Source organism: Saccopteryx leptura, chromosome 11 (assembly GCF_036850995.1).
Source record: "Saccopteryx leptura isolate mSacLep1 chromosome 11, mSacLep1_pri_phased_curated, whole genome shotgun sequence".
Lineage (NCBI taxonomy): Eukaryota > Metazoa > Chordata > Mammalia > Chiroptera > Emballonuridae > Saccopteryx > Saccopteryx leptura.
The window spans coordinates 44,449,465-44,475,529 of record NC_089513.1 but is presented as its reverse complement, the minus strand read 5'-3'; the positions used below and the strand labels follow the sequence as shown (position 1 = coordinate 44,475,529).

Below are 26,065 nucleotides of genomic sequence, written 5' to 3'. Positions count from 1 at the left end.
CTTACAATATGTAAATAACCTACTCCTCTGCAGGCCCTCCCTGCCTGCCTCAAGGAGACACACCGCCACCCTTCTCAACTTCCTCACCATGAAGGGATATCATGTCTTCTCTGCTAAGGCTCAACTTCACTCTCAGTCTGTAGTCTATCTGGGCATCACCTTAACCCCCACCACCTGAGGTCTCACCCTAGATCAAACTCAGACTCTCCGCAGTCTCCAACCACCTATCACCTCAGATCAAATCCTTTCTTTCCTCAGTCTAATAGGCTTCTTTAGACACTGGATTCCCAATTTTGCTCTCTTAGTCAAGCCCCTTAGTTAGACCTTCTGAGCATGGCTTTTAAGGTCTATAATGGCCAAGGGAGTAACAAAAAAGGCAAATAAGGCCCAAAAGAGGTCAGGAAATACCAACTTTTGGCATATGCTCTTAAAGGCTCCAGCACCCTAAAGGGCTTCATAGGATTCCATCAGGACCCTGCTCCAGAGTGGAAAGAAAGGTCATTGAACTGAAGCCTGCAAGGCTTCCCAGCCCCACCAGGGACACATCTTTGCTATGGAAAGAGGGACACGAGAAGGTAAGCTGCCCCCTTGCTCCATGGAGGGAAGGTTTAGTCTCTTCTAGCCCTGCTCAAGCTACCTGTGACCTGACCTTGCCCAGCATGCTGGGAATTGCCACTGAAGGCCCAAGGACATCGTTCACAAGCCTAAGGTATTTCTTCCAAATAGCAGATAAACTGATCTCATTTCTTATGAACACAAAGGCCATCTACTATGCCTTGCCTGAATATTTGAGTTTTATTTATCCCTTGAAGATCTCTTCTGTGGGTATTGACAATCTGATTTTGTTGTTTTATTTAATGTATAGTGTCTCTGTTATTCCTCTTGTCTCAATGGCCCATGCCTACTATAGGCTGGGACCTGCTGCTAATTCAGGCTAGAAGCAGTGGTCACTAGGACTTAAACTCTAGCTGCAAAATGTAGAAATGTAACCACCCTTTCCCTAAGTACATGCAGGATTTACAGGTTACTCAGCAAACTACTGTTCAAAGACTATCCAAGAGGTGCTTCCAGCAGTACATCACCCAAGGACTGACTTTCACATGGACAGGTCCACACACCGTGATCCTGACAACTCCCACTGATGCTCAAGTAGAAAAACGGCATGCCTTACTCCAACCACAAACCGGAAGCTGGTTGGTCTATGTATGGCAAATATATAAAAAAAAACTAAAGACTCTTTTAATCAGACTTTGGGAAAAGGGAAACTAGGATAAAAAAAGTCAACTTAATTGTCACTAAAGGTTAAAAATTTTTAAATCAAGAGTTCTGACTAGAAAGGAATTATATGGTTTTAATAATAGAAGGTATAAGGTATGGAAATACTTTTGAAGGAAAAAGGAAAAAAGCAAGTTGTTATGAAGGCCAGTTATTTATGGCTAAGAAAATTCATGAAAGTTGAAGGTTTATGTAAGTTGTAGAAGGTTTGTGCAGGTTGTAGGAGATTTGTACAAAGAGAAAAGAATTTGAACAGTCAGAAAACTGGTTTTTGAAGAATGTTTAATTAGTCACCCTAGCTAACAATCCTCTACTCACCCCATTTGCTGGGGAGGCTCTTTCCTCCACCCTGACCATCTGGAGCTCAGACAGAGAAACAAAACCGACCCCTTGTCCTTCTATTCTCTATTCACCTCTCATCCTGTATCACCCAATCAGAGGCTTTCTATTGTGTGGAACCAACATCTATATATGTCTCCCTACTAATTGGACAGAAACCTGTACCCTAATCCATCTCACCCCAAATATTAACCTAATTCCACCCCATAAGCCTCTTCCAGTTCCTAGTATACTACCCGTCAATCTAAGGACCAAATGAGCTACACAGGTAATTCCTCTTCTTGTTACTTTAAAATTTTCTATAAAAATAGGTCTAGGGGCAGGGGGTCTGGCCACTGCCCTGTCTTATTCTTTCTTTCTCTCTCTCTCTCTCTCTCTCTCTCTCTCTCTCTTTCTCTCTGAAGCGCAGCGTATTCATAAAAAACAAACCGAGTTATGGAATTAGTGGTTTTGCACAAACTGGGTGTCTTGACTATTGCCTTTCATTGGTCCACTCATTCTTCTATTTCTTTTTCTAACTTTTGGACCCTGCCTCTTAGGTTTGTTCACTAGTTTCTTACAGAACCACATGCAGACTTTCGCCAATCAGAAAATTGGAAAAAATATATCATCTCATTTAACCTTCATTGGAACTTTGTGAAGTTGGAACTATGCTAGGTTAACAAATAAAGAACCTGAAGCTGAAAGAAGGGGACATTATTAGTCCAAGGTCCACTTAGCTAGCCGGTGAAAGATGGATTTGAAACCAGGCGATGCGACTTCAGAACCCCTGACCTAACTGCTGCCCTTCACTGAATGAGCAAATACATAAATGGTCTCGCTCAGCACCAAACCTGCTCAACTGTGGCTGTACTGGGTTCTTTTTCCTTTAGCCGTGCAGGAGTTTTCAATGACATTGACATTTCAGGAAGGTGGCACTGCTCTCTGAAAGCAGAACCTATTAAGTGGAAGCTCAGTTGAAATCCTATTTTGTGGACTGTCTTTATATTTCATCAGGCACTTGGCAGGGGTTGTCATTTTCTATACCTGAACCAGGTGAGCCTATTATGAAGAACAATAGGAAAGGAAAAAGGAAAGCAGCACATAAAGGAAACCATGCGTTTCTCCCCAAACAGGATGCCTCTTGGACAGAGTGAAATGCTCAGTCTCTCTGATTCCATTTTGGTCAAGCCTGTGTCGCTCTCATGGCCTTCAAGCTAATAATTTCCGTGTTAATCATTACAGGAATTCTGCTTGGGGCTTGAGCTTCTACTAAGATAGCCCCTCCCATTTTCCCTTCTTTTGACATAAAAGAAGCCTGAACCCTTAAAGATGTATTTGAAGGATGACCAGGGCTTCCGTCTTCTCAGTTGGCACCTTCTAGGTCAGTAAACCTTTCCTTATTCCCAACTCTGATGCTTTGAGTTTTGGCCTTTTGAAGCACTGGGTGCATGGACTTTGGACGGGTAACACCAGGAGGTGTGGCTTCAGAACCAGGAAAGGAAATGCAGACATTGGTATTCTGTACTTAGGTTTACAAACAAATATGAGGAACTAGACACCATAGATATGAAAAGTTGTGAGATCAGTTCTGATATTTAGTTCAAATTGCTTGCTTGTTTGTGTTTCAATTATATTTCTTTTCTTTTTATTTATTTGTTATTCAGTGAGAGGAGGAGAGGCATAAACATTCCTGACTGGAATTCACTTGACAAGCCCACTACAGGGCAATGCTCTGCCCATCTGGGGCATTGCTCCATTGCTCAGCAACCAAGCTCTTCTTAGCACCTGAGGTGAGGTCATGGAGCCATCCTCAGCATCCTAGACCAGCTCACTCCGATTGAGTCATGGCTTCAGGAGGAGAAGAGAGAAATAAGGAGAGAAAGAAGTGAGAGGGGGAGGGATGGAGAAGCAGATGGTCTCTTCTACTGTGTGCCCTGCCTGGGAATTAAACCCAGGACTTCCATATGCCGGGGTGACACTTTACTTCTGAGCTAACCAGCAAGGGCCTCAATTATATTTCTTTATGATAACTGAACTTCCTTATGGTGCCTTCCATCTCAAAGGCGTGTATCATGTGCATGCCTTTGGTATAGAATAGGTCACCAGGTTCACCTGAAATAAAGTATCTTTAAAACAGAGACACTTATTATATTGCAGCCCAGAGCAGTAGCTTCCAATCTTCCCCAAATAAGTATTTTTCATACACATACTCATTTCTTTCATACAATGAGAAAAAAAATAGTGAATAGTGCAATTTTGGGAATCATTTGCATTACAGACATCCACCACCTTGTTAAAGGTCAAAGAAAGGGTATGAGTTAAATAATCTTTTTCATACTTTGTGATTCATATGAAAGAGGAAGGGAGTGTCCTAAACATTAGGAACAGTTCGAAATAGCAGCTTAAACTAGACTCAAATTTATCCTTTGGGTTATAATGAAACCCTGCTGTCCCTCTGTGTTCCCTGGAATGTTTCAGCACAAAAGTCATGCTTGGCTCCTCTCTCTTACTGAACGGCGGAGATATTTGTGGTCTATTGCAAAAAAAAGGTTCAAAAAATTTCAGAAATATTTCTATATGTCTTTTCTACGTCTTCATGCTTCTTATAGTTCATTAGGTGAAATGGACTATATAAGTAAAAATAAGAGGCAGCTCCTTGAAAAGAGCAGTTAACCTTTTGCATAATGAATTAGGGAGTGAGGGGAGTGAGAGAAAACAAACTGCAGTAAAAGCCGGTGATGACAAAGCAGGCAGGTAGGTGGGCCTGCACAGAGCAGAATGATAGGCCAGGTGTGAAATGTCAGCAAAGTCGCAGGTGCCTAACAACAGGCAAAACTAGAGAAAAGAGTTAGTATAGGCAAGGGCTTCACCCCCAGGGTGACCTTTCCTCTCCTAGCATGTCATTAGTCATGAACTTTAGACTCCGCAGAGGAGGACCAAGAGGGCTGGAAATAGCCTCATACAACTCCATACAAGCTCTTGCACCACCACTCCCTCAAGCATTAAGAACTCAGGAAAATGAGGTTGTGACCCACATCAAATAATCTTAAGAACAAATCCTCCTGTCTGCTGACCACAGACAGAGTTTTAGTCAAACTAGAGATAACATCTAGGCCTCAGTTGTGTTTCAGCTGCAGGCCCAGAAGAATAGCAAAACCAGATGGTGCACCATGGCTGACCTCAGGACTGGATGCAATGACCAATTGTTGGGCAGATAAATATGATATTATGCTCACTTTGTTAAAGATGGTGCTGCCCACATGGAAGCCGTCACCCAAGTGATATTAATGTGTGTTGGGGGCGGGCTGTGGGCAGGCAGGATCCTTGTAGCCTGGGGCTTGGTTTTAGGACTAAGCCTTTCCCACCCTTTTTGATGTGGGGTGGTGCAATCCCATCATGCCTCCAATAGGTGACTTTGTATTAGAGACTTCTCTGTTTTGTGTATTGGATTGAAGGTTTTGATTTCTGCATTATAAAGTGGGGCAGACCGAGAGCTTGCTCTCTCAGTTCCTGAGATTATTAACATTAGAGGAGGGAGCACAGAAAGGAGAGCAGAGAAAGGCCACGTGGAGGAGAGGAGAGGCAGCCAAGATGGCGGAGTCCTGAAGGACAAGCCAGTTTGTGCAGAGTTTGTGCAGAGAGAAGGAGATGGGGAACAGAGGTGAATAAGTCTGGTGAGCTAGAAACCTTTGATTCTAGGAAACTCGGATAAACTCGGATAGTTTTGTGAGCACTGAATGAGTGGGTTTCAGAGCCCAGTGTGTGTTTTACTTGCTGTCGGGTGCAAGCTAGGATTAAAGCTAATGGCCCACCAGTTCTTGGCTCCATTGTTTCAATGCCATCTGTCCGAATCTAATGCAAACCTGCATGGGCCGGGTGGCTGTGCTGGTGGCCATGGTTTCTGGCTTTACACTAATGACCCCTCCTCTAGTGATGATCAATCAGTAAAGACCACAACCCTGAAAGGACATACCCAGAAAGCTGATGAAAACTCTATTGAGATCCTGCCCTAACACCTCCCTTAAAATCCCCACCTTTAGAAAACAGATAAAAGCCCTTAAGATGAAGAACTCAGTGCATGCTCAGTACGTTTTTCAACCACCAGTTCATGAACTAGTGCCAGTCTACCAGGAATTTTATGCCGGTCTGGAAAGACTTAACCTCCCTTATGTTGAATGAAGATCCAATAATTATAGACTCTATATTCTTCATACAACATCAGGTGGTTAAGTCTTTCATGGACCAGTACAAAACTTCTGGTGGATTGGCAGTAGCAGTAGTCCTCAGAGCAGCGGTTGAAAAAAAACTGCTCTAGAGTATGCCCATGCCTTCCCACACTCCTCTCCGTAGGCACATATCTTTTGCTTTCTTTCTCCTAAGCTCCAAAGGCCCTTCTTTTGCCTCTAAAACTTGTTTCCTGAGTCTACACCACCCAACTGTGTCCCTTCTTCTGCCTCTGTGACTTTATTTCTAAAAGGCTAAATAAATCTTGCACCAGGGTTCTTGGTTCTCTCTTCTTTCTTTGCTGAGCTCAATAACTGAGGTCTAATACCATCAGTAACAAAGGGGGTAATAAAGGAGGTGGAGAAACATGGTGGGGAGAGATGAAGAGGAAAGAAGGAAAAGAGAAGCTCTGTAAGACCCTAGAGGATTTGATTACCCTAGTTGTTCCCCACTTCTCTGGTCTCACCTCCTGCTACTCTCCCCAGCCCTTCAGCCCTCTGGCCTCAAATACACCACACACGCACTGCCTCAGATCCTTGCACTTTCTTGGACATGAAATGCTCCTACCTCAGAGTGTCTCTTCTGTTTGCTCAAATGTGTCTTGATAAGGGAAGCTTACCCTGGAAGTTTGAATTGCAACCTCCATCTCAAACACACTTCTTCTCCCTCCCTCCTGCTATGTTTTTCTCAATGGAAATGATCACCCTCTAAAATTTTATTTAGTTTTATTTACTTATGTTGTTTATTGTCTTTCCCCTGACCTTTGCCCACAGTAGAGGTAGAAGCACCATCAGGGAAGGAATTTTTGTCAGTATTTTCACTGTTATATCTCCAGCACTCAAAGAGTTCCTGGCTCACAATAAATTGGTATTAGATGAATAAATAGATGAGAATAGGGAGCCCAGTTTGCTTGAATGGGCTTCTTTCTGAAGTGTGCTAAGAAGCCATATCTTCTATGAGAAAATGTCAATCAAAAGGCAGTGGGAGCCAAAAGCCCCAGTGAATTCTTTGGGCCAACAGAAGACTGTGGATAACAGTGAGTACATAGATGTTGTTATAGACTAAATATTTGTGTCTTCCTTGAATTCATTCATATGTTGAAGCCCTAAACCCTAGGGTGGCTGTATTTGGAGACAGAGACTATTCAGAGGTAAATAAAGTTAAATAAGGTCATAAGGGTGAAGCCCTAACCCAAGAGTATCAGTGTCCTTATAAGAAGAGACACCAGAGAACCTGTTTGCTCTCTCTGTCTCCTTGTACACTCAGAGGAAAGGCTATGTGGTGATGCTTCAAAGGCATCTACAAACAGGAGGGGAACTCTCACCAGGAACTGGGTCAGCTGGCACCTTCATCTGGTACTTCCCAGCCTCCAGAACCACAAGAAGATAAATCTCTGTTGTGCAAGTCCAGACTTTAGTATTTTTCTGTAGCAGCCCAAGCTAACTCAGAGGGTTCGAGAAGAGTCCTGAACTGAGGCATGAAGGTACTTCAGACACACTTTGCCATCTTGAAAATGTGGCTCAGACTCTGTCAGCTGCAACCACCTTTTGCCCCTGAAGATGCTGTCCGGGCCATCTATCACACGGTCATGTAGGCCATAAATGCCACACAATTGTAGATGCAAAGAAGTTACCCATAAATGAAACATCAGTCATGAGATACCAACTTTATAAATATTGATATATATATATATAATATATTATATTATTTCCTAGAGTAGTATACAGAGGAGGTATATTTATATCACTGTAGCTGGTACTGAAATTTTTCCTCAGGTAAATCTTTGCTTTCCAACACTAAATTCAGCCCGGGAAGCTACACAGGTGCCACCAAGTGAGGTTCTCTAGAGAACGCAGTCCTGATGCAGGCAAGAAGAGAGCATGCAGCCAGAAAGCCCACAACACTGAGCACAGGCAATGCTCGAATCTGCCCGGCCACCACCACGTGGTTCTGGGCTCTAGGTCTCAGGAACCCAAATCATGAGGTTTTCTGGCTTACCGCTACAGAAAACCCCTCCTGAGCCCCACTCTGGCCCCCCACCACGACTATTAGGCCCTACAGGCTCAGAGCTGAAGGCACACTTCAGCATGGCAAAGGAGAAAGGGCAACGTGGACACAAAGCTCTAATCTGGTTACCAGCTCGCAGAGACTCTCCCCGTTCTTGCGCTGTGCAAAGGCGGCAGACCTTGCTTCACTGTGCTTCACAGATACTGCATCTTCATCAAGACCCCTCCACCAGCAAAAACCTGACAACTCACCAAAAGCTCAGATAAAATAATTTTTAATTAAGGTAAGTACATGGTTTTTTTAGACATAGTGCTATTGTACACTTGATAGTCTATCATATCATATAAACGTAACTTTCATAGGCACGATAAAACCCAATATTCATGGGGCTGTCTTTATCACAATGCCCAGTTTGGTGCAGTGATCTGGAACTGAACCTGCAATATCTCCGAAGTATTGTATTAAATACGTGGGCCTCTGGAGAAAGCTGGCAGGACGAGCGCCACGAGAAGGGTGAGGCCGGTAGATTAATGGAGACTCTGACCTGTGTAGATTGCTTTCATCAAGAGTAAAGCCACCTCTTTCCCCACCCACCTGCTGATGGAGGGGACTCCCCCCTCCCCGCCCAGGCCTGGCATATAACCATCTCAGCAGGAACATTTCTCAAAGACAACCACATCTTTATGTTGTGATGCTTAAGGCCATGATGGCAGGGCTGCCATGATGCTGACACTGTGCCACGCATGAAGACATTCCACTGTCATCTGGAACCAACCTTGCACAAAAAGCTTTAGGCCTCAGGCCCTCTCAGTGAGGATAGTTTCAACCCATCCCCCAGGTATTCAGGACTCACTCTTTTTGAGTTAGTCAAAAAACATAATCATCTTTAAGTATTCAGTGTCATGCAAAAATTCTCCAGTTCTACGAAGAAAGAGGAGAAGGCTACTTCTTGCCTGACCTGTGGTGGCGCAGTGGATAAAGCATCAACCCAGCATGCTGAGGTCGCTGTCTGAAGCCGCAAGGCTGCCTGCTCTAAGCACGGCTCATTAGCACAGGGTCACTGGCTCGAGCAGGGGAATCGTCCACACAATCCCAAAGCTTGCCAGCTTGAGCCCAAACATCAGGGGCATGAAAAGCCCAAGGTCACTGGATTGAACAAGGGGACACTGGCACGGCCCTGCTCAAGGCTTGTACAAGAAGCCACCAATGCACAACTAAAGTGGAAGCAGCTACAATTTGATGCTTCTTACCTTCTCCCTTCCTGTCTCTCTCTCCTTCTCTCTCCCATAAAATAAAATAAAATAAAATAAAATAAAATAAAATAAAATAAAATAATAAAAAGTTTTATACTTCTGCCCTGGCCGGTTGGCTCAGTGGTAGAGCGTCGGCCTGGCGTGCAGAAGTCCCGGGTTCGATTCCCGGCCAGGGCACACAGGAGAAGCGCCCATCTGCTTCTCCACCTCTCCCCCTCTCCTTCCTCTCTGTCTCTCTTCCCCTCCCGCAGCCGAGGCTCCATTGGAGCAGAGATGGCCCAGGCGCTGGGGATGGCTCCTTGGCCTCTGCCCCAGGCGCTAGAGTGGCTCTGGTCGCAACAGAGTGACGCCCCGGAGGGGCAGAGCATCCCCCCCTGGTGGGCAGAGCGTCACCCCCTGGTGGGCGTGCTGGGCGGATCCCGGTCGGGCGCATGCGGGAGTCTGTCTGACTGTCTCTCCCCCTTTCCAGCTTCAGAAAAATACAAATAAATAAATAAATAAATAAATAAAAATAAAAATAAAAGTTTCAAAATAAAAGTTTTATACTTCTTAGTCCCCAGAGCTCAATCTCTAACTCTTCTTCCTCTTCCTCTGGCCTGAGCCCAGCTTTGCAGCTCTGTACCCCAGACCTGTTTTCTGCCTCACCCTTGCTCAGAGCCTTGCTACCACATGACTTCTACCCAGATTGCTACAGGGCTGTCTCTGAAACACAGCCACCCTCTGCTCCAGCTTCTCCCACCTACTACCCCTCTTCTGATGTCTCCAAGATAAAGCTCCTATCCCTCCAAGCACTCAGCTGCTTTAAAATGTTTTAATCTCCACATGGCCTGCTGAATAAACTTCAATCCAGAATCGTAGTGGTATTCAAGGGCCTTCACTACGTAGATTCTGACCACTCTGACTTCGTCCCCTACTGTTGCCACCTAACCCTGAACACCAGCCAGGCTGCAGCTCACACTTAGGAAGCCACGCACTGTGTTCCAGGCAATTAACTAAGTATCCCATGCATTTTGTTTTATTTCAATACTAGAAAGCCCAGCGGTCATACGAAATGACCGCTGTTCTAGATATTATAAATTGTAATTAAAATGATTTGTGCAAAGGTGTCTGCTAATTCAAACTGAATTACCCAGGGCAGGCGGCGAGCACGCCCCTTTGCTTAGTGCCCCACGGGGTTTCCCCCTTCTACTTGCTTAATTGCTTAAAGTAGAGTGCAATGAAGGAAACCACTGGCGGTACATTTCTTAAGAGCCACCGCTAACTCAATAAATAAAGGTGATTTAAATAATAAAATGTTAATTCACATGTCAAAGTGGCTTGCTGGACATTATACTGCCTTTGATCTAAGTTACAATCACAGACAATGGCCATGGCAATGCTGATTGCTGGCTCATTGCTTGCTATAGCATTAGAGGCCAACTTTTTTTTCAACTTCATGCATCATTTTATATGCAGTAGCAAAGGGGTTAATGTCTTGAAATAATTCCCCCATTTCATTAAGTAAGGTCTCAGGAACTCTTTTATTCCATTCTAAACGTGCCGAACTGGCTTCTGAGGGATCAAATATATATAATTGAGCAAATTTTCTTTTCCCGTCAGAAGGATGCAAAGTTCCAGTTTGATGGTAAACTTGACCATGAAGTCGAAAGCAATAAAGTCCTGGTCCAGGCAAGTCAATTGGTTTGTTTCCCATGGACGCAAAAGCAAACGAACTATTAATGGATCGAATGCTATCCATGTACTGTTTGCTATTTGGATGCTGATTAGTCAATAATTTATTCAAGAGTGGTGGATAATTCTCAATTAGTGGAACTACAATGTTTCCATATTTGCAACATTGAGAAAATTCTTTCTTGCCACGGTCAAATCGATTAGTTTCTAACTTGAAGTTTAAGGACTGACAGTGTTCACATTTAATATTCATGTCACCAGAGGAATGCTCAAAAATTAAAGTTTCTCTGTTTGAAACTGTTTTAATCCTTTTTGTGTTTCGGTCAGCATTACTCTGTCGTTTTTTTTGCATTTCTCTCCTGCCTTTGTTCAAGGGACTCATTTTGTCAAGACAGGCTTTTTTGTCTTGCATCTGAGGCAAGCCTTGTTTCTCTATGCTCATCAGTCTCATTTTGCCGAGAAAGATGCATTTGCTCTGCGACTGAAGCAAGCCTTGTCTTTCTCTGCTCAGTGGTTTCTTTTTGTCGAGAAAGCCGTTTTTGTGCAGCTTTAGCTCCTTTTCTCTCCTCTTCAGTGCTGTATTTTCTAGGAGGCATTCTTAAAAGAAATTACGTTAAGACGTAGTTTTTATGTAAAACAGATGATTGCCAATGCAAACAAATGTTCACCTTCCCCCTGACCCGCTCAATTTGCGTTCAGCCGTGGCAACTTCACCCCATTGGCTAGTACAGTTACACAAGCAACCAATAAGCTATTGGCGACAAACAGACACTTAAGCCGCATATAATAAAGATAAGTGCAAGCATTCATGTAGCTATAGACAAGGAAGCTCCTATAACACAGTATCTTCAGCTGACACTTTTGCACATTTACTAATTAACAGCATTGTTAAAGATCGATGACTATCAGGAAGTAAAAACTAAAGTGTATGTTTTCAAAGACAGATTAATTTCATTTCTATAATTCCTTATAATACTGTGATACCATAACATATGCAAGGTAGTTTCATGTTGGGTATATTTTATAATATTCTACCATATCATAAAATCCTATTATTAGCCATACTCTTTAATTAACCTTAGTATTCTATTTCCTGACTGTACTAGTTACCAGCATACATTATTTTCTATGACTCCAACACCATGATACTAAGAAAATTATGCTTGCTTAAAGCAGAATGCTTATAAAACTAGACATACAAGGAAAATAACTCTTAAACAATTTTAGAAATATTCTGAACTTATTTTTATTTCATAAAAAGAAAATAAACTGTTTTCAGATAAAGATTTTCCTACAAACCTGATTTACATATACATAATATTACCCAAAGTTCCATGTAGCCTCCCCTGAACTATAATCCTTAAACATTTTGTTTTTAATAATTTCCAACTTCATACAGTCCCCTGAAATAAAAGCTTATTCTAAGGCTTCAGAAATAAATTACAGTTGGAAAAAATTATCTTAAGTAAAGAGATGTAACTTACCAAAAAAGAAGTCAGAAATGGCCAAGTTAAGGAAAAAATAATTACTTCGATGTCTAAGGTTTTTGTCCACCATGAAAGCTAAGATGACAATGGCATTTCCTAGCATGATAGCAAAAGCTAGGAAGCCCATTAAAATGCTAAAGCAGGCCCTGGCCGGTTGGCTCAGTGGTAGAGTGTCGGCCTGGCGTGCGGGGGACCCGGGTTCGATTCCCGGCCAGGGCACATAGAAGCGCCATTTGCTTCTCCACCCCCCCTCCTTCCTCTCTGTCTCTCTCTTCCCCTCTGGCAGCCAAGGCTCCATTGGAGCAAAGATGGCCCGGGCACTGGGGATGGCTCCTTGGCTGCTGCCCCAGGCGCTAGAGTGGCTCTGGTCGCGGCACAGCGACGCCCCGGAGGGGCAGAGCATCACCCCCTGGTGGGCAGAGCGTCGCCCCTGGTGGGCGTGCCGGGTGGATCCCAGTCGGGCGCATGTGGGAGTCTGTCTGTCTATCCCCGTTTCCAGTTTCAGAAAAATACAAAAATAAATAAATAAATAAATAAATAAATGGCAGTGATATGGCTTCCTGATTAGGAAACAAGGTTTGACTTAAATGGCACCATCACCTACCAAATTTCTCAGCCCAGTATCTAAATGCCAATCTCACTCCTTTCCTACCCCTAACCACATCTTAAATCCACCCTCTTCCATCCATCCCCACTACCAATAGCTCGATTTAGACCACCATCATCTCTCACTTGGCTTTTTTCTTTTGACACCGAGTGTACTGTAGGGGAGGAAAAATAATTTTGCCTCTACTTTTCTGAGTTCTTGGCTAAGACCCCTGCTAATTCAGAAACCTCAGCAAGAGAAAAACAAACAGGAGTTTATTAACATGTATGACTCATGTACACATGGGAGATACCCAGGGAAAAGGAGTAAAACTCCAAGCCACTACCTTAAATACGATCTTAAGTTAAGGACAAAAGAGAGATGTTGGAGTGAGCGCGTGGGAAGGAAAGCAACGCACAGGAAAGCAAAGGAGAAGCTGTTCATCATCATCCACTACAGTCCTCCGCTCTACCAACTGAGCTATCGAAGGCCCCGCTAGGAGAAACTGTTCAGCAAACAATGTTGCCCAGCCTTGCGCAGGGTGAAAAATGGTGTGTGATAATAGCTCTTTCTGGGACAGGCACCTTTCTCATGTAAATTTTGTCTATAATTATAGATTTCCCTTCCTACAGAGTAACGTCTACTCTGTTCTCAGAGCTTCTTGAAATAACCCAGCTTCAAATAATCCTTATGGCAAGAGGCATATTTTAGGGAGGCTACTCTGCAACATCCACATCTTACTGATCACAGATACATCTGATCTCACTTCTTACAATGAGAAACATACTAATCATCAGCTATTGAGTTCCCACTGAGTGTGAAGGTTTAAACTAGAGACATTTCACACATTATCTCATTTCATTCAACCCTTCAAAAATCCTATGACGAAGGATTAACTAGCACCATTTTACAGATGATGAAAATAAGGCTCAAATAAGATAGGTAACTGGCCCAACATGACTTCCATGCCCAAGGCATGGAACCAAAATTCAAATCCAAATCTGATTTCTAAATCTACTTTTTCTTGATTACAAACACATACTTGTAATTTATCTTGTCTGTTAAACAACAAAATAATTTACAATAACATGGATGGACCTTGATAACATTATACGGAGTGAAATAAGTAAATCAGAAAAAAAACTGAGATGAATCCATACATAGAAGGGACATAAAAATGAGACTCAGAGACATGAACAAGAATGTGATGGCAACAGAGGCGGGGGGTTGGGGGAGGGGGGAGGGGGTGAAGAAGGAGAGAGGGGTTAGGGGAGGGGAGGGGCACAAAGAAAACCAGATAGAAGGTGACAGAAGACAATTTAACTTTGTGGGAGGGGTATACAGCACAATCAAATGTCAAAATAATCTAGAGATATTTTCTCTCAACATATGTACCCTGATTTATCAATGTCACTGCATTAAATTTAATAAAAAAAAATAAAAACAAACAAACAAACAAAAAAAACCCAACAAAATAATACAATTTGGTAATGAGTTTAATGTCCTGTATTCCAGGGAAAACAATTGCAGGTCGGGGGAGCACAGTACCTCACAAACTGGGGAGCACTATTCCCAAGGGATTGTGGGCAAGAGTTAGTTTTACAGAAGGTTAGAAGAGGCAAGGTGGAAACAGGGCACAATGGGTTAGGACAGGGGTCGGAAACCGTTTAGGCTGAGAGAGCCATGAACGCCATATATTTTAAAATGTAATTCTGTGACAGCCATACAAGGACCCGTGTACATTACGCATTATCCAATAAAAATTTGTTGTTGTCCCAGAAGACAGCTGTGATTGGCTCCAGCTACCCACAACCATGAACATGAGCAGTAGAAAATGAATGGATTGTAATACATGAGAATGTTTTATACTTTTAACATTATTTTTTTTTATTAAAGATTTGTCTGCAAGCCAGATGCAGCCATCAAAAGAGCCACATCTGGCTCGCGAGCCATAGGTTCCCGACCCCTGGGTTAGGAGGTCTGGAGTTTCCTTCAAAGGCTAGCAGTCCTGTTTTCTAGGGTAAGGTAAGCTAGCTAAAGCTGAGTTAGAGGATTGTAATCGGTGCAAATTAGGTTTCCTTGACAGGTGTTTCCCATTCAGTGCAGGCTAACTTGGGTTTAGATTAGTGATGTGGCCCAGACCACTGGGGCGGCCTTCATTTTATGGGTCCTGATATACAAATGAACTTTATTATTCCCCTAAGAGTATACAACTCAAACCCTGGGCTAAATGGCAAAGAAAACCCTCTTTCCTAGGCTCAGAAATCCAAATCTTCTGTACTAGCATTATACTTTGTAACTTGCCTCTCTCTTTCTACCTGGTCCCCACCAGAGGTCGGCCAACTACGGTTCACAGACCATAGTTTGGCCCCTGGGCGAAGAATGGTTTCTATATGTTGTGATATTATCATTTATAATGAGCAACATTTATTTGGTCTTCATCCCTATTTCTGGAAAAGAACTCCTGGAACCCTAGGAATTTCCTAAGTGATATGAGCACTGGGAGCATCTTTTGAATAATATTTGGTCTTTTGTCACTGGTTCCTGAAATAGCTCCAGAGCCTTCAAGGTAACGGAGTGTCTTGTGATTCCTAACCAGCCCCTTTCAACCACACCTGAGTTTAAGTTAACAGGTGACTTTTGAAAATCCCCTAAGGCTTGTTGGCAGGGGAACCAAACACATGATGAGAAGATTGAAGCTTCCAGTCCGCCCGCCTCCCCCCCACACACACCTCAGGAGAGGTGACTCAAGAGACTCGATCACCGATGGCCAATGATTTCATCACAATGCGTACGTAACGGAGCCTCCATGAGAACCCAACAGGATGGGTTTTGGAGAACCTCCAGGGTGGTGAACACATGGAGGTGCAGGGAGCGTGGCAAGCCCAGAGTGTGGGAGCTCTGTACCCCTTCCCACACTCCTTGCCCTATGCACCTCCTCCATCAGGCTGTTTCCTTTTATAATAAACTAGTGCTCTAACAAGATGCTTCCCTGAGTTCTGCGAGTCACTACACCAAATCCATGAACTGGAGGCGGGAGTCATGGCAACCTCCAATCTACAGCCAGTTAGTCTGAAGCACAGTTGTGACGACCTGGGCGTGCCATTGACATCTGAAGTGTGGGCAAGGCGCAGTCTTGTAGGACTGAGTCCTTAACCTGCAGGAGCATGTCAGAACTGAACTGAATTGTAGGACACCTCACTGGTTTTGCAGAAATGACTTGATGTGTGGAAAATCTACATGTCTAGTGTCAGAAGGGACATATTTTGTAAGTAGAGTTTTTGAAAGTAGAGGAGATATACAGAAGATTGTTTTTCATTTATGCATATTTACACAGTTGAAAAAATTAAAAAAAATATTTCATAGCGCATGAAAATACATGAAATTCAAATTTCATTATCCATAAAGTTTTATCGGAACACAGCTTACGCTATTATAGGCGCACACTCTGACCACGACTGCTTTGGCACCACAATATATTGAGTAGCTGTGGCAGAGATGGCTCATGAAGCATAACATAATTTTTGGATGTTTACAGAAAAACGTTTGCAAACTCTGCTCTATACTCCTTGACTAGATTCAGGGCTCCACAACTAAGCTCTTTCAATAGCAACCTGTGGCCTGCTTAGCTCTTTATATAAGCCTTTCAACATGAAATACAGAGAAACTAGAAAGTTACTAGAGTAACTTTCCCCAGCTTGCAAGCCTTGCAAAAAGCAGACAGAATTCAATACAGACAGACTCTAGACACCAGGCTCTAAGCTACCATGCTTCACTGCCTCCCAACAACAGCCTAACAATTGGATAGCCTCAATGTCAACATAAAATTCTAGGTTCTGTTGGCTCTGGACGGTTGGCTCAGTGGATAGAGCATCGGCCCAGCAGGCAGACATCCCGGGCTCAGTCCCTGGTCAGGGCACACATGAGAAGCAACCATCTTTTCTCTCACCCTCCCTCTCCTTCTCTCTCTCTTCCTCTCTTGCAGCCAGTGGCTTGATTGGTTCAAGCATCAGCCCCAGATAGGGTTATAAGGTGGATCCCGGTCAGGGGTGCATACAGGAGTTTGTCTCTCCATCTCCCCTCCTCTCACTTAAAATAATAATAATTTTAGGTTCTATTAAAATTTTCGGAAATAGCCATCTTAAAAGGTAGGTGAGTTCTTCCACAAAGAGTGAGGAAAAATAAGATTTATTTGATGACTTTATTGAATGCTTATCACATGGAAGGCACCTCATTTAACAACCATAATATCTCAATATCTCAGAGAGGGAGGAATCATCCACATTTTTTATAAGTGAGGAAACTAGAAGCAAAAAATGATTACGTTTCCTATAAATTCACATACGTACTTAGCATCCAGTGGGTTGGTGACGAGATGCTGACATTTACAGACCTGGTGCTCAGATATGCAAAACTGCAACCTTGTTTCTGTGTCTGAATCAAAATCAAACTTGATAACAAACCTATATTTCCATTCCTAGAAGTGTGTGTGCGGGGGGGGGGGGGGTGTCATTACAAGATTATTCAGTCACTTCAGACATAAAATATAATCAAAGTGTTCAACCTCATTAGTCATCAGGGAAATGCAAACCGCGAAGTGATGCCGCTACAAACCACAATTAAGATGAGTCACATAATACCAAATGTGGATATGCAGTCACTAGAACTCCCATTCACTACTGGGAGGACCATAAATAGTTGTAACTAGTTTGGAAAACTGCTTGGCAGTATGAGTGATGGGTGCTGGAGCTCACCAGAAGTGACTGTTAAAATTTTGAGGAATTTTGTGAGCCAGCTGACTGCACACTGGCAGAGCTTGAAATTAGACAGAATGGGGGTATTTAGACCACAAGAACAGGCACCCACCCCAGTGCCAGTTGCTTAAACTTTACCAGCACACCCTTGGGCAGTATACACTAAATCTCCAGACACATATCCTATGACTCAACAAATTCATTTCTAGGTATTTACGCTTTAGAAATGTGTATATGTGTCTGACCAGGTGGTGGTGTACTGAATAGAGTGACTGACTGGTATGCAGAGGACCCAGGTTCAAAACCCTGAGGTCGCCAGCCTGAGCGGATCATAGACATGACCCCATGGTCGCTGGCTTGAGTCCAAAGTTGCTGGCTTGAGTAAGGGGTCACTTGCTCTGCTGTAGCCCCCAGTCAAGGTACATATGAGAAAGCAATCAATGAACAACTAAGATGCCACAGTGAAAAATTGATGCTTCTCATCTCTCATCTCTCTCCCTTTCTAGCCTGTCTGTCCCTGTCTGCTCCCCCTTCTCAATAACTCACTAAAAAAAAAAAAATGTATGTGTTGACCAAAAGTCATGTGCAAGAAAGTTCATTGCCCTGGCCGGTTGGCACAGGAGTAGAGTGTCGGCCCAGTATGTGGAAGTTCTGGTTTGATTCCTGGCCAGGGCACACAGGAGAGGCACCCATTTGCTTCTCCACCCCTCCCCCTCTCCTTCCTCCCTGTCTCACTCTTCTCCTCCTGCAGCCAAGGCTCCATGGGAGCAAAGTTGGCCCAGGCACTGAGATGGCTCCATGGCCTCCACCTCAGGTGCTAGAATGACTCCCGTTGCAGTGGAGCAATGTCCCAGATGGGCAGAGCATCGCCCCCTGGTGGGCATGCCAGGTGGATCCCAGTCGGGTACATGCGGGAGTCTGTTTGCTGCCCCCCTCTTCTCACTTCGGAAAAAAAAATGTTCATAGCAGCACTAACTATAATAGCCTCAAACTGGAAACACCAATATCCATAAACAGAATTGGTAAATTGTCACATTCATTCAATGGAATACCATGCAATGATAAGAAAGAACTGCTATATGCAACAACCCAGATGAATCCCATAAAATGTTTGAACAAAGGAAGCCCAAACAAGGCTATATATTGCGTGTTTGAGCTCACATAAAAGTCAAAACAGACCAAATTAATTCTGATGTCAGAACTGGGGAGAGAGAACAGTTAGCGACTGGATGAGGCACAAGGACTGTCAGGTGCTGGTACAGCACTCTTTCTTTGCAAACTAAGTGCTGGCTATACAACTTTTTATGTTATGCTAATCCATCAATAAAAAATCTGATTTAAAATATCCACATTCAGCCCTCGCTGGATAGCTCAGTTGGTCCCAATACGCCAAGTTTCGGGTTCAATACAAGAACCAGGCAAGGAATGAATGAGTAGAAAAAAAAATTGATGTTTCTCTGTCTCTCTCTCCCCTTCCTCTTTCCCTAAAATCAAGAAACATTTTAAAAAAGAAAAAGAAAACATCCAGGCCCTGGCCAGTTGGCTCAGCGGTAGAGCGTCGGCCTGGCGTGCAGGAGTCCCGGGTTCGATTCCCGGCCAGGGCACACAGGAGAAGCGCCCTTCTGCTTCTCCACCCCTCCCCCTCTCCTTCCTCTCTGTCTCTCTCTTCCCCTCCCGCAGCCAAGGCTCCACTGGAGCAAAGATTGCCCGGGTGCTGAGGATGGCTCTGTGGCCTCTGCCTCAGGCGCTAGAATGGCTCTGGATGCAACAGAGTGACGCCCCAGAGGGGCAGAGCATCGCCTCCAGGTGGGCATGCCAGGTGGATCCCGGTTGGGTGCATGCGGGAGTCTGTCTGACTGCCTCCTCGTTTCCAGCTTCGGAAAAATAAAAAAAAATAATAATAATAATAAAAATAAAAATAAAACATCCATATGCAAAACAATTAAGTTCAAATTAAATTTCATGTATAAAAAATAATTGCACATAGATAACAGATCTTTAAAAAATCCATAAAACTCTGAAACTTTAAAAAGAGAAAACAGATGAAAATCTTCATGACCTAGGGTTAGACAGAGTCCTTAGGCATTACACGAAAAACACAATCCCTCACCTCCCAAAAAGATAATCTACTTCCCAAAAAAATTAAATACTTTCACTCTGTGAAAAACATCCTTAAGAGAATGAAAAGACAAGCTGCAAGCTGGGAGAAGATCTTTCAAATCACATATTTGCCAAAGAATTTGCATCCAGAAGGCATTTCTTGGCTTTGATGGACATACTGTAGCTACATAAGATGTTAATACTAGGAAAAAATGAGTCTTTGTTACTTTTTATGAGTCTACAACTAGTTAAATGCAAGAAGGCCAATTAAAAAGAGTTACTGGTCCTTTCACCTGCCAGGCTGCCTGTTTCTCCCCATCTTTCCTTGGTATTCTAAGTTTACTCTGATACAATGCTAATGGAGGGGATAGCTAATAAACTTTCTACAGAGTAATTTGGCTACACCAAGAAATTTCATTTATTGGGTTTTTTTTCCTAAGAAAGTAAGTAGAGATAATATATAACGCTAGTATACAATGATTTTTCATAGAAGAGTGAAAAATTGGAAAAAATTTTAAAATTGGAGACAAGCAGCAACTAGTTAATATAGTAGACACACCTAGAAAATAGAATATGACATAATCAAAAGAAATTAAGCCACAGAATAATATTTATTGACATGGGAAAACGTTAACAATATACTTCTATATGAAATATCAAGATACAAAACAGTATATACAATTTAATACCATTTTTATGAAAAGAAAAATAGCATATGTACAAAATTATGCACAGGAAAAAAATAGAACGATGTGCATACCAAAGGTTACTAACATTATCTCTAGATAGCGGAATTAGAGACGATTATACAATTTTCCCAATAAATTTCACCTTCCCTACAATCAGTATCTGCTCCATGCGATTCCTTCTCAGTAGTGATGAGTTTGATACAACGCTCTTCAAAGAGGCTGTTTCGTGGTATCTACCTCCTAATCACGCTGCTGTTCCCATTTAAAAGGTAACCACAACCTGCTCTTTTATTCTGGCATATGGAGAATATAATTGACTAATACAGTAACATACTACAAAATATGCCACCACATAGATTTATTTGGCTATAGAAAATGTGAAGAATTTGAAAATCTTCTGATGGAGATAAATTTTAAATAGAGAAAAGAAGATATTATGATTAGTTAGGGTCCACATAAGTAGTGGAGATAACTCAGGCTCCACAACTAGAGACTCTGGGATCTCTCCTATTAACTAACTGACTTTGGGCAAAGGAGAATTGGCATTTTAGTAGAAACAAAAATAAGATTGTCTTTAAATAAAGAAAAATAAGATCCCAGATAAAAAGTTTTTCTATAAAGTCATAAATATTAAAGAGCAAGAAAGAAATTCAAACTTGCTAGTACAGAGAAACAAACTCACATTTATTTTTCTGAAATTATTTCAATATTAATGGTTTTAAACTTCAATTATCTTAAGTTGATATAGGACATACCTAATTTTTCATGGAATCTGGGGTAAGTGTTCTAAACACATGTCATTCTCTGATGACAATTGATAACTGGCAACAGGAAACACACAACAGATGCAATTTACATTTTAATTCTCAGAATCCATCCTAATGTAAAACTGTTTACTAGATTCTTATTAAAAATACCAAGTAAGGGTGCTGAATTTTTTTAAAAGGTGAAACACCAGAGAACAGCACCCCCCGTCTGCACCCCCTCTCCTCCGCTGCTCCCGTGCACCCGCGCCAGCACCCGCAGCCTCCTCATCTCTGCTCCTTCTCTGGACGGGGGTCTCAGGTACATCTGTAACCAATGAGCTCTCATAATTGTTTAGAATCCTATCTGAAAGGAAACAGTCAATGACTTATTATATCTCAAAGGTGAATTTATTGTCTAGATGCCTAGAGGTAAATCACACAACTTGCAGATGAAAGAAGAAACGTAAAACACTGATGAAAAGGAAGATTTGATCGTGATGAAGAAAAAGAGAAATTTTTTTTGTTTTTCCAGTCAAAAGTTTTGTTTCAAATTCAGCCCCTGCTGCCCCCATAGCAGGGGCTGGCCCAGGTGGCTGCTACAGCAAGCTCCACCGCTCATGGGCTCTGGGTTCCTGCCCTGGGACCCGGGGATAAGTTTAGCTGTGGACATGGAAAAAAAAAAAAGTGTTGTTCCTTTTCTCCACAAAGGCATGGAACTGAGAACGAGGGCTGGAATGCAGCTGGGACACATGCAGCACATTTCTGTAACACCACATAGCCTTGCCCTACACCATCGGCCACCTACCCTTTTGTGTCTCAATAACCAAGCACAGCTTCTAGCATGGCTCTAACTCCTCAGTGAAGACCACAGAAAGGTACTTCCAGGTTGTTAAAAGAAACCAGAATAGCCTGACCAGGCGGTGGCGCAGTGGAGAGAGCGTGGGACTGGGATGCAGAGGACCCAGGTTTGAGACCCCGAGGTTGCCAGCTTGAGCACGGGTTCATCTGGTTTGAGCAAAGCTCACCAGCCTGGATCCAAGGTCGCTGGCTCCAGCAAGGGGTTACTCAGTCTGCTATAGCCCCATGGTCAAGGCACATATGAGAAAGCAATCAATGAACAAGGTGTTGCAACGAAAAATTGATGATTGATGCTTCTCATCTCTCTCCCTTCCTGTCTGTCTGTCCCTGTCTATCCCTCTCTCTGACTCTCTCTCTGTCTCTGTTTAAAAAAAAAAAAGAAACCAGAATATTACACCAACACATTTCAGGGGTGGGCGGAGACCACTGACACTCCACATTCATTGCTTTACATTATAAGAATTAAACAGAAAAGATAGAGGCTAGAAAATCACTTTTTGAGATTTCACAATCACCAATCTGCGACAGAACTGAAGCATAACACTTATGCTAACAAATATGTTAGATGAATTACTTCAGCAAATAGTTGTAGATGTATACTTCTGAATTTTCATTTAATCCATTTCTCAATGATCGAACTAGAAAATGAAAGGTGACATCCTTATGAACTAAAATCACAGAAGAAACTCTCCAAGATCAATCTTCAGTGAGCTCCTATTCCAATAAGCCAGCCATAAAGAGCAGTAAGAGGCAGTATTCATTTAACAAAATGAGAATCCCAATGACAAGAAATCAGGTATTTATACTCCAGAGACATTTCTTTCCCACTTAACAAAGGCACTTGACATGTACTGAAATGGACAGTTAATTCAGGTACTGCTCTGGGCAACTGTTACCTTCCTAAAAGTAGGTGAAATGGTAAGTTCAAATTAAGTCTTCTGAATCAGCCTGAAACACACATGAATATATCACAAGTTCTCTATTTTTGGAAGATGATATAACCAAAGAAGAAAAGGTAATGGTGTCCGTGATGAACTGGCTGACCTGAGCAGTCCGGGATGCCCTCTCTGCACAATCTATTCTTTGATGAGTGTGGAATGTGTATATAATTACAGGCAAGTTAACCTTTCGTGTAGTTTCAGGTCTTAATGTTCACTCCTCCTCTTGTCCTTTCTTACTTTTTTGTTCTTTCCCAAAGCCTTAGATGATTCCTCCTGAAAAAAGACAAAAGTCAGTGTGGTATCTCCCCATTTATATGAAGACACTGGCTGAGGAACCTTAAATCTAGTCATAAAGAATACGTACAACAGTGAAAGTGCAGCCACTTCCATATGTATCATCTTCCTGTCTGATAGGGTGCTTTTACTTACTGTCTACATAGTCACAAAATGATCAAGAATAATCAAGGAAAACACTCATTTATCTAATAGATTTATGTTTAAATAATTTCAATATTATTTAATCTATTGTCTACTTTCTAAAGTAAGGCAGCAGAGTTTAAATACAATAGAAATGAACATAGTTATAAAATATGAAACAAAAAACCCCTCAAAATATAAAGGAAGAAGGCATCTAAAGTCACACCAGGGAAAAGAGGAGATGCTTTTGACAATAACAGAAAATGTAAGAATTTATAGATGTTTAAAGAATATCTAGCCCTGGCCGGTTGGCTCAGTGGTAGAGCAGCAGCCTGGCGTGTGGATGTCCCGGATTCAATTCCTGGCCAGGGCACACAGGAGAGACGCCCATCTACTTCTCCACCCCTCCCCCCTCGCTTCTCTCTTTCTCTTTCTTTCTCTCTCTCTCTCTCTCTCTCCCCCACTCTTGCAGCCATGGCTTGACTGGAGTAAGCTGGCCCTAGGTGCTGAGGATGGCTTCATGGCCTCTGCCTCAGGTGCTGAGAAGAGCTCAGTGCTAAACAAACAGAGCAATGCCCCAGATGGGCAGAGCATCACCCTGTAGTGGGCTTGCCACATGGATCCCGGTCAGGGTGCATGCAGGAGTCTGTCTCTGCCTCCCTTCCTCTCACTGAATCAAAAAATAAATAAATTAAAGAATATCTATGTCACTGGAGCACTAGCTGCAACCTTTCTGGGTATCAATTTTAAGGAATGGAAACTAATTGGTCTTTAAGATTTTTATAAAACTCTATGATTCTATGAAATTAAGGTTCAAGGAGATGAAGTCATCTTCCCAAGGTCACACAACTGGCCAGTCACATGGTTTTGACTAGAACCCAAGTCTCCAGTTTCCTAGTCCAAAGGTTTTTCTATTACATCACACAAATTCTGATTTATTCTAAACTTTTTTTTTTTTTTTTTAATTTCACAGGCAGTGGTGAGAAACTCTCTAGATATACTATCAATAACAACTTACCGGAGAATTTGTGTAGTTCTTCTCCACTAGTATGTTTCTGGCACAGTTGTTGATGTGTTTGAAGCGATCTGGTCCCAGCAGAATCCCTCCATACCAGCGTGACACCACCACCATGACATTTCTCACATTCAAAATCTGTTCAAAAGCGTAATTAGATATACATATATACATGTGCAAATGTGAGTTTTAAAGGCAAATGAAATAACTCATATATAAAATCACACATAAAGTGTTCCCATGACTTTAATGACAAAACCACGAGTGAATGGAGTGAGATACTAACAACTGAGAGGACAGAATGTTATAAATGAGAAGGGAATTCGGAAAACAAATAAACACTGCTCAACAGTGTCTCAAATTCCAAACGCTGGGGCAACAGGACCGAGTGAAGGGGAAATCATGCGGGTGGGGTTCCAGTTCTCGGTGACCTCAACCAGAAGAGCTTCGCAGGCACCTTTTACCTTAGGCCAAACAATAACACAGACCCTGCTTCTAAACAAATACAAGAGAGAACTGGGGCTGCAGGAGTAATTGCTGGTGCCTACCAGGAAGGTCTTCCTCAGTTGGACATTTGTCAAATGCTGCTCTTAATGTGAAGCTCACCAGTCTAGAGGCCTGACCCACAAACAGAGTTGCTATCAGGGTTAGTAAACAAACCTCCACATGTAACAGCAGAAGAAACTAAAGCAACTGCCTTAGGAAAAAAAGCAACCCATTCTTAAAAGTAATGGACAATCAATGATCACCAGACAAATGAAGAAAATCCAACAGCATGAAAGAGAAAAGACAAGATAAACTAAAATGGACCAGACAAAATTTGAGAGAACATCTCAAAAAACCCCCCAAAACACTAATTAGTATATTCAAGAAATTTTAGGATATTACATCCATAAACCCAGAACAGTACACTATGAAAAAGAAAAAACAGAGAAAAAGCAACTCTTGACAACCAAATACATGGTTGCTAAAAAAACATTTTTTAATTCAATAAGAATTTTAGGAGACAATCAAGAAAATGTCTCAGAACATAAGGCAATGAGATGGACAACTTAATAATAATAAAAAAAGAAACATTCTGGATCTATACAGAAGGTCCAGTATCCTAGTAACAAGAATTTCACAAAGATAGAACAGAAAAAATAAAGGGCAGAAAATTGTCAAAAAAACAAAAAGGAGGTTTTCCAAAGCTGAAGACAATCTTCCCTGGTCTGTGACTGAAAGGCCTGCAAGCACACTGTTACCAGCCCCATATCCAGTGGTTTAAAACTACTCTGTTAGTGTTTAACACTTAACTACTAATGAACCCAAATATCTCATGTTACATAGTCTAACTGATTCACTGATTCCTAAATAAAGCTCTGTTTCGTTGAGCAACTGTACGGCTCCCAGAACAGGACTAACAGGATGTAAGTTACACTCACCTCCATGAGATGGAGAAGACGTCCACCAGCTGCTGTCTCGCCGTCGTCTTCATAGTCTTGCAGGAAGGTCTGTTTATCCTCACAATATATTCTAGAAATACATTCAACAGTGTTACACATTGAAACCTCAAAATAGTATAATAAAAGTTACCCCTTCATACTATTTGCAATCAATTTACTTCCCAAATCAATATATTTGTTTTTTAAAAATCTTTACTGAACTATGTATGTATTAGATGTATTTTCACTGATACTTTACTCTCTAGTATGTTTAATTTTTTATATTTGGGAAATCTA

General features: G+C 42.2%; 2 protein-coding genes and 1 non-coding gene across 4 annotated transcripts in view; 1 reads left to right on the top strand and 2 right to left on the bottom strand.

Annotated features, from left to right (window-relative positions):
* Positions 1 to 12,212: 12,212 nt before the first annotated feature.
* On the bottom strand, positions 12,213 to 12,365 carry HRH4 (histamine receptor H4). Its single transcript, XM_066353351.1, has one exon. The coding sequence runs from the start codon at positions 12,363 to 12,365 to the stop codon at positions 12,213 to 12,215; it is 153 nt and encodes a 50-aa protein (XP_066209448.1).
* Positions 12,366 to 20,270: 7,905 nt separating this feature from the next.
* IMPACT (impact RWD domain protein) overlaps positions 20,271 to 26,065 on the bottom strand; it is a 29,490-nt gene continuing 23,695 nt past the window's right edge. For both annotated transcript variants that reach the window (XM_066352540.1, XM_066352541.1), the window contains exons 9-11: positions 25,769 to 25,859; positions 24,348 to 24,482; positions 20,271 to 23,185 (exon numbers count right to left, since the gene is read on the bottom strand). In XM_066352540.1, coding sequence (XP_066208637.1) covers positions 23,117 to 23,185; positions 24,348 to 24,482; positions 25,769 to 25,859 — 295 coding nt within the window. In that variant the 3' untranslated portion in view covers positions 20,271 to 23,116. The remainder of the gene's footprint in view (positions 23,186 to 24,347; positions 24,483 to 25,768; positions 25,860 to 26,065) is intronic.
* On the top strand, positions 21,648 to 21,785 carry LOC136383651 (small nucleolar RNA SNORA5). Its single transcript, XR_010747466.1, has one exon. It is a non-coding gene; the product is annotated as a small nucleolar RNA SNORA5 (small nucleolar RNA).